Genomic DNA, 17,796 nt, shown 5'->3' with positions numbered 1-17,796 from the left:
ATAATACAAAGCAATTAGTTCAGGAGGGCTTTTTGCAGTGGATAGCATATTTTTCTGGGGTTGTCACAGTTTGCTATGTTGCTTGTGCAGTCTGACCAGATGGGCTTGCATTTTATGTACTTTGTATTATCACTGCAACATGCCCTGAGTCCATTTATCCAAGGAAGGTGGGACATTTTAATAAGCAAGGAATCTTTAGTCCAACATACTATTTAGGCATGCTGATAGTTGTTCAAACTTGGGAGCATTCAGAAGTACTCTACCTGCTGGAAGCAGTACAACACTTTCTTCTCAATTCTACTTGATCAAGATGCAGACATATCATTCCCCTTTGAGAGCAATTACAAAACTTCACAAGTCATTCCAAAGCAGGCCCAATGTCTAATCAATACAATTCTAAGAACACTCTCAGGAATACCTACTTGACTTCTGTGCCTGTAACATCTGAAATAGGCTTTAAGCAAAACCCAGACAAATGTGCCCTTCTCCCATAATTAGAAGCTTTCTTCTCTTTACCTCTGCTAATTCTTTGTTTCTCCCCAGAAAGGATTCCTGGAGTATCAATAATGCTGATGCTCTCTAGTACTGGATTTGGCAGCTGAGCACATACAAATCTAAAGGGAGAAAAAAACCACAAGAAAATGTAATGACATTTGAGGAACACAGACAGCATTTTGAATAGTATATGCCTCTTTCCATCAATGATCTTCAAACTCAACATTGAGTATTTTGGACATTGACTGTATACCAGACAGTCAATGTTTAAAGTCACTGTTTGACATCAGGTGACATTTAATTTCTGTATTTGACAGGCAATCTACAAGGCTATTTAGTAGTTGACAACTATTGCTGGAGTCTGACAGAACACTTAATAGTTTTCTTGATTTGTTTACTCAGGTGTCAAATATGAAATGCTCTGTGTTGTCATGGTGAAAGTCTTCCACACCTCAGCATCAGATTTTGAACACAAAATTTAAATTTCTAATGGTATGTTTTCCATTAAATGCTCCAACTTTACTGTTTTTTAAAAAATTATTTTTGTGAATTTACTTATTCATGAAAAAAATCCAGCAGCATCAGTGTCACTTTCATATGAAAACAAGAGGGCTGGAAAAGATCGTGGAGATCCTCTACCAGCCCAGGGCCAGGCTTCAAGACAGGTTATTTCCAAAACAGTTCCGTCTATTCCATCTACTGAGTCCGTTTGGAATGGGCGGGATATAAATCGAAAGTAAATAAATAAAAATAAATAAATAAAATCATAGAGGACTGAAAACATGAGACAAGGCTGAACTGAGCAGGAAGAGCTGTAGCACAAATCTGAATGTGATTACAGGTAAAATAGAGGTGACTGGTGCCAGTGCCAGCCAGTACAGGCACAGGCAAGCTTCCACATCTGCTTAGTTCTCACCAATGTGGGGGGAACTGCTGCTGGGCTGTCCCACTTCAGACTACAGGTAGGGGCTTTCAAGATAGAATGTTCTTGCACACCCAGCTGAATTCCTCCCCACAGAAAACCAGCATATAGAGTAATTTCCCTGATGTGGGGTGAGGAAGATTAGTTCCATACCCCCAAATGCCAAATGAAATACCGGTTCCGTGGGCCTACACTGATATGGGCCCTGTGTGTGTTCTAAAGCTAGACAGTATAGCTCTCCCACACCATTGAGATCATTATTATTATTATTATTCCTCCCCTTTCCCCTTTTGGGGGGCTCAGAGTGGAGTACAACAATTTAAATTAAGATCACAATAAAATCATAAAATCAACTTCAGCAATCAGTAAAGTGCAATAGGTTAGTTCAGCATGATGATATGAAGCAAGATAGTATAGCACCACAGTACAGTGGTGCAGCAGGCCATAAGGGCATAGGGGGAGGTCCACCGATCTAATAGGTGGATAGATGCCCACTGCCTCATCCAAAGACCTGGCGGAACAGCTCCGTTTTACAGGCCCTACGAAAGGTCAACAAGCCAGGTAGGACCTGGATCTCCATAGGGAGCTGATTCCACCAGGTCGGGGCCAGGACCGAAAAAGCCCTGGCCCTGGTAGAGGCAAGACGGGCATCCCTTGAGCCAGGAACTATCAGAAGATCTTGGGAGGCTGAACGAAGCGACCTCTGGGGTGTATATGGAAGGAGATGGTCCCGTACGTATGTTGGTCCCAGGCCGCGTAAGGCTTTAAAAGTCAAAACTAACACCTTGAAACGGATCCGGTCCTCTATAGGCAGCCAGTGCAGGTCGCGGAGTGCCAGTTGTATGCTCACCCATATAGGTGATGCAGTCAGAAGGTGAGCTGCCGCATTCTGCACCTGCTGTAGTTTCTGGATCAGGTTCAGGAGCAAGCCAGCATAGCGCGAGTTACAGTAGTCCAGCCTGGAAGTGACCATTGCATGGATCACTGTAGCCAGATCATCAGCCTATAGTATATCTTTTCACTGAACAAGATCTAGTGTCTCGGAAAGACTACTATGATTATTGAATTGTTTAAACAAAATAAATGTAGGCCTTATGCTGACAAGTCCATTCTTCATAAATAATGAAGTCTGTTTAGGAAATTCCCCTCCCTCCAATGCATTACTTTAGGTTTCTCATCATGTGTATTTGTTTTTCCCTCTATTAAGCACTCCCCTGCAGGAGCCTGACCTCCACTAATGCAGCCAGTTAGCATCTGAAAAACAGCACTATGCTAATTAGATTCCAGAAAAATCAAAAGGCCTGTTTGCTCTGAAGTTAAAAAAGCAAAACACAAATCCCCCAGTACGATGCTTGAAAAGTGCACACTAAAGCAACAAACTTTAAAGCAACCCAAGTATTGTAGGAATGTTACCTTTGTCTAACAAAGATAATCCTGGAAGGAGCAATTAAGATTTCCAGAATACACTATGCAGACCCTAAAACGGCTTCTTTTCTGCAGAGATAAATCTAATATGTCTGCAAGTAGCCACTTAGGCAGTTTCCCTTTCTGATCAGGATACTGCAAAGCTCCAAGTGACTCTTGCAAACATAACCTCAAACCGGAATACCTGTACATGTTTAAAGAAAGATGCATGACTGAGTTTTCACCAAGCATGTCTCAGGAATGAAGGAAAACTTATTTTAGAAAAACTGTATGCTGCTGCCACCTCTATCGCTTGTAACATTTTTAACAATGGCAAAGATGAAACAGTTCTGTATAATTTCCATATAGGCAAGATTCTCCATCAGGAGAAAAACACGGCATGGTCAGAGGCTCTCATGTCTATATCCCTAACTGAACAGCTCTATATAGACTCAGCAGATGCACAGCTAATAAACCCAGAACACTCAGGTCCAACCCCGGGGGAAATGGGAAGTGTGAAGACCATTGCAGCTGAGGCACGGGCGGGGGGGGGGGGGGGAGAAGGGAAGGAATGAAACCAGAATGGTGAATGGAGGAAGCAGGCTGGAATCTGTTACAGCTACAAGTTGCAATTGCCAATTATGCCCAAAGACTCCTGCTCCTCCCTTATATTATTCTGTCTGACAAGCAGGGGCATGAAATTTCAGTAACATTTGCCTTGCTAGATTCTGAGGTCAGAGCGGAATATTTGGGCTATTCCCATATAGCTTCTTACTCTGCATTCTGTACATTTCAGAGCTGGAAATCCCCACTATGTCATCGGCAATCCATCCTCTGCCAGTGCCTTCCTTTCTGCCCTCAAGCATACGACTTCGGTTGGGATTCACATAATGTAGCTTAAACCACTTTTCAACCAGACTAGAGCTGAACTGGAAGGAGGAACTACAAAAATAATTTAACAGAATTATGCAGCTGTCAGAATATATTTGGAGACAGGGAAAAGTTTCCCTCAATTCAGACTGGGTAGGTACACCAGGAGGGCTTTTGCATCCCTTTAGCTGCCTTCTCAAGAATGATGTCCACCTATTGTTCTGTCAACTATTTTCTGTCATACAAAGCTGCAAGCACCAACTGGCACCTGGATTATGTAGGCAGAACAGTGTTTGCTATGTGTGTGTCTGGTGGACAACTAAATCCTCATGCCAGATTAAAGGGATTGGGTATATTGCATTAAAACACCAAGAGCAAAGAAAGGCACAGAAGGCATTTTGCTTTGCTCTCTCCTGGTATCTTGCGCATACATACACAGATAGGAAGCTATGTTTCATTTTTAATCACTAAAAGAGACAGCAAGCTGACAATGAAAAGGATTCTAATACCTCCCTGCTCCAGACAAGGCTGCTGAGGGCTAAATCAAGCACCCAAAGACTCCTTGATAGCTCCCTCTCATACCATCCTCACCAAACATTAGATGAAAGTAAATAATCAGTTTGGTTTACTGGGCTCCCAGGATCTCTGGAATTTGTTGCTCTAATTTTCCCACTTTCCCACTGGGTCCAGGCTTATTATTCAGGCTACATGCTCCTGCCCTGGATAAACAGATCCTCATTCTTGGTCTGTTGCTATAACCAATAAATCTATACTATGAGCCACAGCTAGTTCTTCCTTGCACCAAGATCCAGCCCACCAAAACGCCTCACTCTCATGGATCATCAGGCTCTGCATTCCTACAAACTTCTCAGCTATTGCTGAGAAAGTCATTGTTCTTTGCATCCCAATCTCTTCCAAGAGAATGATCAAGAAGATGCTCAAAAGCAGGCATCTTGCCTGCTAGTGGCACATCATGGCAGTCTGTGCTGAGTAGGGCAAAAGCCCTAACTGACGACACACTGCTTCTTTGCATAGAAGGCCAACTCTTAGCAGCTTCTTCTGAACAGCACTGTGGCTTCTCCTCTCAACAGTGATGGAAGGGACCAGTGACAAGACAAACACATTTGGAGCATATGTAGATGCTGTAGTGCTGGGCTCCCTATCTTTGACTCATTTTTATCTGGTACTCTGACATTTTATTGTTTCTAGAGCTACTTTCATGAGTTTTAAAAGAAAAACCAGGCCATGATGTGAGATGGCCAGGCTGGGCAATATGTGATTATGGTAAATTTTCTGAGTGCTGCAGAGTTGTTTGTCTATGAAATGTTTTCATTGTATTTTATTGTTTTATCATATGTTGTACTCCGCCCTGAGCCCTACGGAGAATGCGCAGAATAGAAATATACTAAAATAATAAATAAAAATGCCTCACACCTTTAGCCTCTCAAGCTTGCCGCTAAGTTTGGACTTTAATGGACAAACAACAGGTTAGATCTAAATATGAAGAGCAAATACATATTTATCCTCAATCTGAAATAAAGTCTCTTCTCTTGGAGATGTAGTTATTTAAATTGAACAAGCTATAAGAGTGGGAAAGTTGGAGTGCGGGGGGTGGGGGAAGAGATCAGACAGGGCAACTAAGATACAATAGGCCAACACCAGTCTCCACCATGACCTCTGCCCCCACTGCCACCCAATGGTCCTACAAGTCCTTAGAGCAGGGGTGGCCAAATTGTGACTCGGAAGCCACATGTGGCTCTTTCACACATATTGTGTGGCTCTTGAAGCCTCCACCACCCCATTGACCAGCTAGGAAAAATCATTTGTTTCTTTAAATCACTTCTCCAAGACAAGCCAGGCTAACCTTGATGTGTGTAGAGTAGCCAGGCAATCTTACAACTGTCTGGCACCCAGAAGTTCTAGCTCTTTAAAGCTGCTTCTCTCTCTCTCCCTCCCCCTTTCCCTCCCTGCTCTCCAACATCTGATGTTCATGTTTTCGGCTCTCAAGACAACTGATGTTTATTTTATGTGGCTCTTATGTTAAACAAGTTTGGCCACCCCTGCCTTAGAGACTATTTTATTTTATATTTAAGTTGTTTGCAAGTCACCTTAATGGCTCTAGAATTTTATGAAGGTGCCTGGAAGCAGAGTGAATCAGGCTACCCTTATAGCAGGATTTGCTTTTCCTAAACAAAATAGTCATAGAGATTAGATTTGATCTGGTTCTATCCAAAGAACCTGGATGCTTTTCAAAGTGGCTTTGTATTGGGGATCTCTTTACTGACCTGTTCAAGAAGGCATTGCCAAAGGCATTGAGTTTCCTGAAAGGCTTTTTAGGATCCACTACCAGTGCATTTCCAGGAACAATGCCTTCCACATCCCCCTGCATCACTGCAATGAAGGAATCAGTTGTAGGCTCTGGCCCAATCCTCATTCCAGGGAAATCTTGTTCAAGAAGGTACCTAAGAGAAAACATAAAACATAAAGGGTATTGTATGCTCTGTCTAGCTGTTGGTCTTCTGTCCATAGCTGAAATTCATTTCCTGTTATAAACACTGAGGAAGCTTGCAGGCAATATTAGATGTGCAATATTTTCAGTGTCTCTTTTCTCTGAAGAATCAGGAACAGTACCCTCAAAAATCAATAAAAGCACTTAATAATATCATTGCATAATTCACATACCTAAACATTTTAAATTGCTTCCAGAAATGTGGAGTGGAAAAATTCCCCTTCATTGTGCGGTGACTCCATCACATCACTTGTGATGGTTTTAACAACATGGAAAGCAGATTTGTGGCATTACCATGAAGCAAATTGAGCCAGCACAGAGGAAGCAGAAGTGACAGCCAGCCTGCCCTGTGCACACAGTTAGTGGTGTTAACGGCCCAGGCCATTAGGGCATTCCCAATATGTTGAACAGTTGTTCTCCTCTCCTCCATCCCCATAACACCATGAGGTAGATTAGGTTGAGACTGACCCAAGGTCATCTAGCAAGTATCCATGGTTGAGTGGGGAGTCATACCTGGATCTCCCAGATCTTAGACTGACACCACTACACCACATTGGCTCCCAGTCAGGGCTGAGGGAAACCAGCAGTTTGGTCCCACCCTCCACTGTGCCTGCTTTGAGGAGAAAGGTGAGGTAAAATTAAGACAGAGAAAGTACTCTGGGAGATAAGTCTTTGGGATAAAAACTAGCAAAAGTTCCATCTCTGGGCGGGAAAATTCCTGGCAATCAGGGGGGTAGAGTTCACTTTTGGCAAGAGGCCACATTTCCATCTTCATGCTTTAAGACTCCTCAGACTTTACAATAGAAGTAATTTTGCCATATGTCCTTGCATGTTTGAGGGATAAATCCACTCAATATACATGGTCCTGGTCTTGTTGGCAGATAACATGCAGTAAATGGCCCTTTACCCAGTTGCCCAAATTTCCTCCTGGCTCAAACTAATGTCGGGTAATGTGGTCTTATAATTTTAGGCATAAGTGAGAGGAGCACAACATTTAGATATGAAATGCATTGGAATAGTTAACCAAACATTTCTCGTGATCAGCACTCTCATTAGCAATAAAACCCCTTCAAAAGCCTTTCCTCACCAAGTTGCACTTCCATTGTGCGATGACTGATGGGACATCAAGAGAAGAGGAACGTTTTGCTGGCAAAAGGCCCTGGGGAATGTAATACACTTCCTACATACTTGTTAAGCAATGCACGTCCCATTTACAGAGGCAACATAAACTTGTATAGCAACATTTAATTGAATGTAATTAATTTTACTTGCTTTATCACACCTATTAATAGTGCAAGCCATATCTTATGGCTTTGGATTAATTCACTGTGCAGTAGCTGCATGATCTTTGCATATCCCAAGTTAAGAGTCAACAGAATTCTGTATCCTGGAGCACAGGGTTTCCAAAATTGGCCTGGGAAGTTCCCAGACGTTTGGAAGCAGCACTCAGACAAGGGAAGGCGCTCAAGTGGATTGTGATACCATGGAATCCACCCTCCAAAACTCATTTTTTTCAGGTGAGCTGATCTGTTGTCTGGAGATCAGTATAGTTCCAGGAGACTTTCGCCCACATGTGGAGGTTGGCAATCCTACTGGAGCACCACATTCTTCAGTTTAGCTGATCCAATGACAAACTTTTGTTCAGTATTGGATTATATGTAACTGAGTGCTATCCTTACCATAAAATAATTTAACAGAGAAGAATATGAGAAGAATTTTTTTTGGGGGGGAGGGGAGAGATAGGCTTGCCTCCAGCAGGCAAAGTCACTTCCAGTGAAAGCCAAAAGTGACTTAATTAAATGGAGGGCGCTAGGACTCTAGGAATCCTGAGTGGTGTCCTGGATGTAATGATGGCACTTCCTGCTGTTGCCAGAAGTGACATCACCCTTTGGCACAAGGCCAATCTCCCCAATTCTCTCCCACCAGCATTTGAAGTGCCAAACGGGACCCAGCCTGCTTAGTGTAGGAACAAATAGATTGCGATACCAGGAGTCACCAGTAGGAGGCCAGTTCAGATGATATAAATACCCATCTTCCAGCAGAAGAGTCTCAGTCATTTTCAAGCCTTTTAGAAGAGTTCAGCAAAAAAAACCTCCCAAAAAACAACAACTGGATGGAGAATGCAGGTTAATGATTCCCCCTCCCCCCCAAAAAATGAAATTAAGGCCACATGGTGCAAGTCCAGCAGTTCAGCCTTTTAAAGTTAAGAGTAGGTAAGCAGACAGTTGTGTAATTCATATTCAGGAGGTAAGGGAATATTGTGAGGCCTTTCCTTTCAGCAAACACAGATGAATGTTGACTCTGTCTAATACTCAGCAAAGCCAGGACAGCTTCCTATCCATAATTCTTACATTTGACCATTAAAAGTATTAAGTTTGATCTGAGAGTTTAGTGCTTTGGCTATCACATTATCCATTTAGATTAGATGGGAGTGAAAAAAAAAATCATGAAATAGGGTTTGATCTCTGCAAGGTACTGGTGCCATTGTTGAAGGACGATGGCAACATGGGGAAGAATACTGGTCGCATACAAGTGCTCCCACTGGCCCCAACTCTTGACCCAGCTATAGCCCACTGATAAGTCACAATGGTTCTGCTGTAGGGGCATTTTAAACACTTGACTACTTTCACTCACCAAATGCCCAACCCCACTTTATGCTGGTGAACAAAAAATCCCAAATTTAGATTTTAGAAAACGTAACATCATTAAAACATCAGTTATGACAATCTTTAGGTTTTTGTCTAATGAGGAGACTTGAATCAAATGGAAGGGGAAAGGGTTAAAGAAGCAACCCTTGCATGTGATCTTCAAATGCTACAAATGCATGCCACAAATTCAAACATGGCATGCAGTGACTGCATTAATTTAAATTTAAAAAAAAAAACTGGGGGCTTGCAAAGACTCATGAGAAACTTCTCTACACCCTTTTCTCCTTTTTCACATGGAGTAAAATTAGGGGAAAGGAAGTAGTGATAATTGTACTGTATCTGCAGAGTACAGCGTGTGATGTTCAACCACCATCATGTTTCTAACAGTCTGGGCACTTGCTGCACAATCAGCTCCAACCTGATTGCAACAGACCTTCAGAGGGAGGAAGTTGCATATCAGCCCCAACCTGAATTCCACAGCAAGCTAGTGTTTGCTTCCACACACTGTCTGGGTAATGTTTCCACACACCGTCTGGGGAAATTCCTCCCCCCCCCTTGTTAAAGTTTCTTCTGTGGAAAACTGCCCACTCCAGCTCAGTTCTCTGCTGTCTCGGTGAACTGCTTTCCCTCTTGAAGTATGTACGGTTCAAATGTGTGTCTGGAGTGGCTGACTTTCATGTGTCAAGTAGACGGTACACAACTCATAAGGCTGTTTCTGTCCTGTGCTCAAGACAAAATTGTTGTTCAGAAGTCTAGCTCTTATTGCAGAGAGCTTTTACTTTTTTGCACTGTTTTCTTTAGTACAGGATAGCTCTGACATGTGCAGAAACTGAGGTGGGCTTTTGTTTTAGTTTGTAAAACTAAAGACTGGAAAAGAGGGCAGAAATGGTAGTTACTGATGGGCTACTTGCCAAGGAAGTGTTGCCAACTAGCATCCTACATCATCAGCCTCCAGTATCCTTCATCATTGGAACAAGCCTTTAGTGACTGCAGTATGAGAGACTGCCAGCATACCACTGCTAAATTTTCCTGGGAAAGGAATTATGAATCTGCAAACAGCCACAAGCAAGGACATTAAATTGATGGCTATTGATCCTACTTCTCAGTTAACAATGTGGGGTTAAAGTCATTCATAGCCCTGTAAGTTCTTATTAGGAGAAAGCTTGCCCTACCTTGACTCTGTTCATGGTAGCTTCTTCTTGTATTTCTACAGCCTCACGCTAAGGAAGAGCCCCGTGGCGCAGAGTGGTAAAGCTGCAGTACTGCAGTCGGAGCTCTCTGCTCACAACCTGAGTTTGATCCCAGCGAAAGCGGGTTCAGGTAACCGACTCAAGGCTGACTCAGTCTTCCATCCTTCCGAGGTCGGTAAAATGAGTACCCAGCTTGCTAGGGGGAAAGTGTAGATGACTGGGGAAGGCAATGGCAAACCACCCCGTAAAAAGTCTGCCGTGAAAACTTGTGAAAGCAACATCACCCCAGAGTCGAAAACGACTGGTGCTTGCACCTTTACCTTTAAGGAATCACTGGACTCCTGTTATATTTGCAGCAAATGCTTCTAACAGACTGGCACAATGTTATTTTTTTTGTTTTAAGTGGTTCTTTTTCAAAGGTGAGCACAGGATTCCAGTCCTAGATCCCATCCCAAAGAATATAATGGATACCCTGATCACAAAGAACCTCAGTCTTCAAGACCATGGGGCAGAAACTGATCAGGAAAAGGAAGTAACTAAAACCAAGCTTAAAATGAACACTTGCTCGGCAAAATACATCCTGCCTACACCTGCAGAAGAAACAAGAAAAAGATTAGCAGATACCTACAGACAGACTAAACACAAGAAATACAGGGAGGGAAGGACGATGGACATACTTGAGCCTGTTCAAGGTATCACAGAAAACACTTCTGAAACCCCTTACAGAAAGGCGGTTGCAAGTCCTTTCTGAAAATTTCATACTACTACCATAGTTCTTCAGATCTGCATGGGTGCATTTGTTTTCTTTGACCAACTCAAGTGCAAGTTTTGCCATGACTAACATTTACATAGACTGGACTCCTAAATTCTCAACAAGTAGAACTGTGGCAACTACTGCCTATTCTAGTTACTTCAAGGGATCTATGACAGTTAAGTGGCAAAGAACTGGCAAGTTCATAATGCGAATACAACGGGCTGGAGTATTCTTGATAATGGCTTGGAGGGTGGGATATAAATCAAATAAACAAAGAAAAAAGTCAGCAACGTGCACTCATTCTTTCCCTCATTTGGCTGTCCCTGAGGATACAGGGAGAAGTGTAAACATTGTGTGTCACAATACTAAGTTATTGTGAGTCAGCTGAAAGAATTCAGAAGGAAGTACCAGGGGCAAATCTTGGTGTAGAGTGGGCCATCAAGAACAGAAAGAGGACTCAAAGAATGAAAGAAAGCAAAATGTGAGTGACTGGACTCAGAGCAGCCTCTGCTGGCAGCCAACACTACTGTAGTCAGTTTGTGTTTATTTTATTATTAACAGGACAGATGGACAAAACCCAGAGGTTTTTTTTTCCAACATTCATCATTTATTGAGATTAGTATATATAACAGATCCATAGTAATAATAAGTATTTAACAATTAAACAAACAAAAATTACGTAGTTCATAATTATCCACTCATCCAACACCCTGTGACCCGTCACCCTTGTTGCCCATACTTATCTATCACTGCCTATAGTATGCCTAATACTTGATATAGCTCTCTGGACCACCTTGGCCCCCACAGCCTAGAGGGAACTATGTTCAAGATCACATCCCGGGCCCTGTAAATTATTGACAGCCGCCAAAAATGGTGCCCAAATGTCCTCAAATTGTTGTTGTTGCATCATTCGTCGGTAGACCAGCCTTTCATCCACCGCCAATCGCAGCATGTCCTCTAACCATTGCGCTACGGTTCCTGAAAAATCCGTTCTCCACATCTGCATGATTATCCTCTTTGCCATCATCAGTGCCCGAAATCCCCAATATCGCTGTGGGCGAGACAACACCCATGCTGACGGGAAGTGGTTTAAAAGAACTTGCATGGCTGTGAATCTGTGCTGACCTCCCAATACACGGTTTATCCACCTGAGTATATCGCCCCAGAAATCAAGCAGCACCGGACATACCCAGATCATGTGGCTTAGCCCCGCTTCACTTCCCTGGCATTGCCAACATGCTGGTGAAGTCAAGAGGTTAAATTTGTGTAGTCGAACAGGTGTCCAGTAAATACGGAAATGAATTTTTTGCTGAATTAATATCAAGCGTTGATCTTTAGAAACTTTTCGGATCGCCCTGTTGATTGTGAACCATTGGAATGGTAAAACCCAGAGTTAAGGTAAGCAGCAGCTACTGTATACTAGTCAGTTATAACTGTACTGTCCCTTTCTTCTTCCTATGCTTCTTGCAAGCAATATATGAAACAGCAATTAATGCTACTCTATGTTATGGTAGAATCCCATCCACTGTGGCAAATGACAAAACAGTTCATTTAAAGGTGCAGTCATCTTAGGGTTGCCAAGTCCAATTCAAGAAATACCTGGGGACTTTGGGGGTGGAGCCAGGAGACGTTGGGGGTGGAGCCAGGAGACTTTGGGGCGGAGCCAGGAGCAAGGGTGTGACAAGCATAATTGAACTTAAAGGGAGTTCTGGCCATCACATTTAAAGGGACAGCACACCTTTTCAATTCCTTCCTTCCACAGGAAATAATGAAGGATAGGGGCACCTTCTTTTGGGGCTCATAGAATTGGACCCCCTGGTCCAATCTCTTTGAAACTTGGGAGGTATTTTGAGGAGAGGTACTAGATGCTATACTGAAAATTTAGTGCCTCTATCTCAAAAAACAGGGGCCCCCCCAGAGCCCCCGATACCCGCAGATCAATTCCTCATCATTCCCTACGGGAATTGTTCATGGAGGTGCATGATGGCTGTGGGGGTGGGGCTTCCCCCACCGGCCAGCTGGCTGGGGGAGGGGGGAAGCCTGTAAAACCAGGGGATCCCCCTCTGGGACCTGGGGATTGGGAAGCCTAAGTCATCTTAGCTTCAAGCAGAAAAATGTATAAATTCCCTCCAGCAAGTCCGCACACTATGGAACTCTATTAAGATGACCTGCTGTGGAGGAAGGGGTCCGTAACAGGAAGGGGGGAATGGCATAAACCAGTAATTTAAGGGAATATCCCAGGGCTGACAAAGTGAGACTGTCTCCTAAGCCAAAAGAAAGCACAGCTGGATTTCCCTGGAGCCAGAAAGGCATACTTCAGTCTTGCTCCACTGACCTTAAACACAGTAGGCCTTCTTTCTTTTGGGTTTCAAAGTCTCCAGGAACACTCAAAGCCAGCTTCCCCGCTATGTCTCTGTAACCTTGCTTTTATCCCAGCAGTCCAATAACTTTGTTGAGACACAGAATTTAATTTAACCCTTCGTCTTGATATAAGCCAGAGTCCTCAAGCTTTCAGGAAGAAATATGGGGGAGTCGATCAAAATTCTTCAGCAGTCTAAAGCTGGCAGTGTCATCGACAAATTGACTAAATTTATAAGGAGTTTTGCTCAACAATAATCCCCGCAAACTGTTAATTCTTTCCCCACACCCCTAGCATGCACAGAACTTTGTATAAGCACAAGTATAGGGACTCTCATGTCCTGCCGAAAACACTAAGGTAAAACGCTAATAAAGCTTTAAAGTGTATTTGTTGGTAAAGAGAAGACAATGAAAAAGATAGAACCTGATATACAGTCACAAGATCTATAAGAGCTTGCAGGAAATAGTTTTGGTGCAGTTAAACTGGGATGCATTACTTCAGCTACTATGTGGGAGTGCTATTGGCCCCTTTTAATCCTAATGGCCAACTATACTTCTCACAGGTAGATTCTAGCCAAGCTCTTTTGATAGCTGGACCTTCAAATGAAAATAACAGATGGGCATGACGGAAGAGATTACTTTGAAGGATAAAGATGCTAATGGTGCTAGTCAGTGTGATCATGATACTAGTGCTTGCTGACTGAATAGAGAGACCAGTTCTTTCATGCCCTAAGATAAGTCTCACTTATAGAAAAGCTGCTATAGTCCTGCACTGAGTCTACAAAGTAACACGGGGAACAGTGACATGTTAGGTAAATACACACATCTTACCCATCAGCATGTATTGAATTTCAAGACCAGAGATTTCTACCGTTTGCTACCATGTCTATACCCTTTGGACACAATACTAAAATCAACCAAGTTGTGTGTGGGTTGGTGTGAGTGTCTGCTACTGCATTTTCAGAAATAAAAAGTTGTTTTAGTGGATGGTATGGAAGGATAATTTTATTAATGATATACTTGATCATAAGCTGAAATTATATATATAATTTCCAATCTTCAAGTCCTCCTTTAAAACAACCTACCTTCCTGGAAGCCGTCAGTATCCGGCTCCTAAAAATTTGTACTTCTGAAGAATGCAGCCAAGTGTACCACTTGCTCATTCTGTACTTGGCTCTTGGGTACAGGCATTAGGTTTCAGCAACACCAGAGCAGGTAGAAATGCCTACACTGCTCAAGGTCACTGATCACCAGGTACACCATTGATTACCTTTCTCATTTGTTTTCCTATGACGTTCAGTTTGTGATATGTACAACATATGACTACCTAAGAAGGGAATTTCATTTAGCATTTACTAAAAGCTGTAAAGTGGCAGATCTCAAATAGTTTTGCAACCAAACCTGACTAAGGCCTACTTTTCAGAGAGGCAGTACCCCTGTTTTTAAGCTATATTACTTTGGATTGCAGAAGGAGCACACAACTGGATACCTCACCACACATGAATACAATTCCATATGGAAAACTAGGACCAGAAGCAGTGATTAAGGCCAAAAAACCAGATTCCACAACCTATTTTTTGTATAAAGATTTATTTAGTCATGTGAGCCTGCATGTGGTGTCATACACCACAGGTACAAATTTACCACCTTGGTGAGCCACCACAAAGCGACATGCCCCCATCCCCCACCAGTGCCCAGGGAGGACCTGGCAACTGAAATCGTACAGATGGTCTGGGGTTTTAAACAGGTACGGAACTCAGCCACCAGTATAGCAGGAATCTGCATTCAGATGACCCAACCTTTGTTCTTAGAAACATCACTTCCTAAGTAGAGTGACACCTTTCAAATCCCTAAGATCCAACATTCAGCTTACAAGAGCTAGTTCTGCTAAAGCTTGGAAGGTTTTTGACATCTCAATGTGCTACTATCAAATTGTTTTGCACCCAGCAATTAGATCCCTGGGTGTTTCTTTCAAGCTTTGAAGATTTAATTCATCACCAACCCTCTCATTACACCAGCTGATTTGTAGATCCCTGGTTTTCCCCTCCAACATTTCAATAACTCATAAGAACACAGGTGCAACCCTCCTGGAGCACACCAGTGGTCTATCTAGTTCAGCAACCTATTTCACATGGTGGCCAATCAGTTGCCTTGAAGAGCCACCAAATGGGGTATAGAAGCCGGAGCCTTCTGCTGATGTTGCCTCCTAGCACTGGTATTAGCTACCTCTGAGTATGGAGGTTGCTTTTAGTCATCATAACTAGTAGTCATTAATGGCTATACACATATCCGTCAACTCTTTTTAAACCCATCCATGCCTATGGCTGTTACTGCATCCAGTGGCACTGAATCCTAAAATATAACTATTTATTGAGAGATAAATTTATAGCCCATCAACTTTATTGGGCATCCCTAAATTTCAGTATTTTTGGAAAAGGAAGAATAAGTTCTTGGCCATCGTCTTTCTCCACACTGTGCACAACCTGATCCATGCTCTCTCCCTCAGTCATCTTTTTCCTGAGATGCTCCAGAATCTTTTGCTTTACCACATAGGCTGTGTAGACCAACTGAGATGCATTATCGACATTTTAATTACATATTTTGTATAACTCCTTTAATCTTTTGCCAGTACAGTAACAGATACTAGCCAAACATTTTGCTAATATTCCATGCCTGTCCCTTTGTGCTCACTGTCATCACTGAGAGTCACATATTTTCACAGGCTTCAGTGGCCTCATGTTCTTCCCCTGGTGAGGACGTTGGTAGGGAATAACACAATTAAAACACATACAATATGTGAGCCTCAATGATGCAGCTTTCATGCATTTTTTTGCCTCACAAGAAACATCAACCAGGTCTTACCTTATGAAGGTGGTCTTCCCAGTGGAATATTGTCCCACAAGCAGGACCATGGGCTTGTTGTCAAAGTCAGCATCTTCAAGAGCAGGAGAATGAAACTCATGGAACTTGTAGTATTCTTCCAGAGGGAGCAGCTTGGTTTTGTAGAGTTTTTTAAGGCCCTCACTTACAGTATGAAATACTTCAGGGTCTTTCCTTCGTCTGTCATCAGTACCCAACCAGCTGAACATTTTTGCAGACAGGTAAGAAGTGTGTTTCTTTTCTTCGGTGAAAGCTGAGAAAGAGCAACGTTTAGCTCTTGGAAGATCCCAGACAGCAGTGCTATACTTATTGGCCGCACTCTTCCCAATACATATAGCACTTTATTCCTGGCTAGCCACTTGTCTGTGATACGAAGAAAATAAGTAAACGTCTCAGACCAAGACGGGGCTGGATCAACAGAATGTATGGCTCGTTCCTTCTCCCTTGAGCGTCTCCACGTTTTCTTGAGATCGGCTGCTGAGCAGTGACTATTGCAAAAACAGCGCGGAGCTTGGAAGAGGGGGCAAGGCACCCCTTCTTGCATTAAATTTTATGACAATGAAATTTTTGTAAAAAGGTCTTTACGTTGAACCGATTCAACACTAAGTTCCACTTGTTCCTTTCCAGCTATAAGGCGAGAACGAATGAGCTAATGCCTCCCAAGCATGTATCCTTAGCCGCAGGGAGAGGCAGCTGAATCACAGCACCAGCATCCACCCTTACACAGCAGCTGGTGTTTAAATGCCAGCCTTTCAGGAAATCAACCAGGAACCGGAAGTTGCCTAACTACTGGCAACGCCCAAGCACCGCCAGGGAGAATCATGGCCCTCGACCGGAAGTTCGGTCTACGACTGTGACGCGTACGATTCCTATCTCTATGGCAACGAGAAGGCGCTGCCACGGAAGAACCGAAGCTTAACTGGGAGGCGCCATTTTGGAAGGCGGAGTCAGTTACGTCCAATAGCCAGGGAACAGCACGAATGCCTGAGTAGTCTTTACGTGAAAGCTGGTTGCTCTTGGTTTGTTTCTTGAAGAAAGTGATGCACTGCGCCACCTGGTGGACACAACTGGAATTTAGACTTACTTAAGAGAGTTTCCAGGAAATGATTACCCCCCCCCCCCCCCCATAGCCGGGTTTATTTAAACAGGAGTTCAGTGACCTACCTCGCAAAAAGTTATGCTGGAGTAAATTTTGGTGGGTAGCTGTGTTGGTCTGAAGCAACATATCAAGTTTCAGTCCAGAGGCTCCTTTGTCGGTCTTAATAGTGCCACTGGACTTAAACTTTGGAGTAACATTTGTTAGTCTTTAAGGTGCCGCTAGATGACTTCATTCTGCCACAATAGATTTACGCTGTGGAATTAATAACTGTATTAATATGGTAAACACGGGTTCTAACTTGCTGGGTTGCCAGCTCTGGGGTCAAAAATTCCTGGAAATTTGGGAGGTGGTTTGGGGAGGGGGAAAGTGTAGATGACTGGGGAAGGCAATGGCACTCCACCCGGTAAAAAGTCTGCCGTGAAAACGTTGTGAAAGCAACGTCACCCCAGAGTTAGAAACGACTGATGCTTGCACAGGGGACCTTTCTTTTTTCCTTGGGGAGGGACCTTGGTGCCATATAATATCACACCCTCCAAAGCAGTAAGGTTGCCGGTCTCTCGTGGCCACTGGTGGGGGAGGGGAGGATTGCCAGATCCAGATTGGGAATCTCCTGTAGGTTTGGGGCCTGGAGAGATCAGGGATTTCAGTGGGGAACAATGCTATGGAG

General features: G+C 43.2%; 1 protein-coding gene across 1 annotated transcript in view; it reads right to left on the bottom strand.

Annotated features, from left to right (window-relative positions):
• The window catches only part of EHD3 (EH domain containing 3), a 43,168-nt gene extending 26,349 nt beyond the window's left edge, over positions 1 to 16,819 (bottom strand). The window contains exons 1-3 of the mRNA XM_060245651.1: positions 16,013 to 16,819; positions 5,977 to 6,153; positions 517 to 614 (exon numbers count right to left, since the gene is read on the bottom strand). Coding sequence (XP_060101634.1) covers positions 517 to 614; positions 5,977 to 6,153; positions 16,013 to 16,239 — 502 coding nt within the window. The 5' untranslated portion in view covers positions 16,240 to 16,819. The remainder of the gene's footprint in view (positions 1 to 516; positions 615 to 5,976; positions 6,154 to 16,012) is intronic.
• Positions 16,820 to 17,796: the final 977 nt, after the last annotated feature.

Source organism: Heteronotia binoei, chromosome 1 (genome assembly GCF_032191835.1).
Source record: "Heteronotia binoei isolate CCM8104 ecotype False Entrance Well chromosome 1, APGP_CSIRO_Hbin_v1, whole genome shotgun sequence".
Taxonomy (NCBI): domain Eukaryota; kingdom Metazoa; phylum Chordata; class Lepidosauria; order Squamata; family Gekkonidae; genus Heteronotia; species Heteronotia binoei.
The sequence above is the reverse complement of the archived record's forward strand: the minus strand, read 5'-3'. Positions and strand labels throughout refer to the sequence as shown.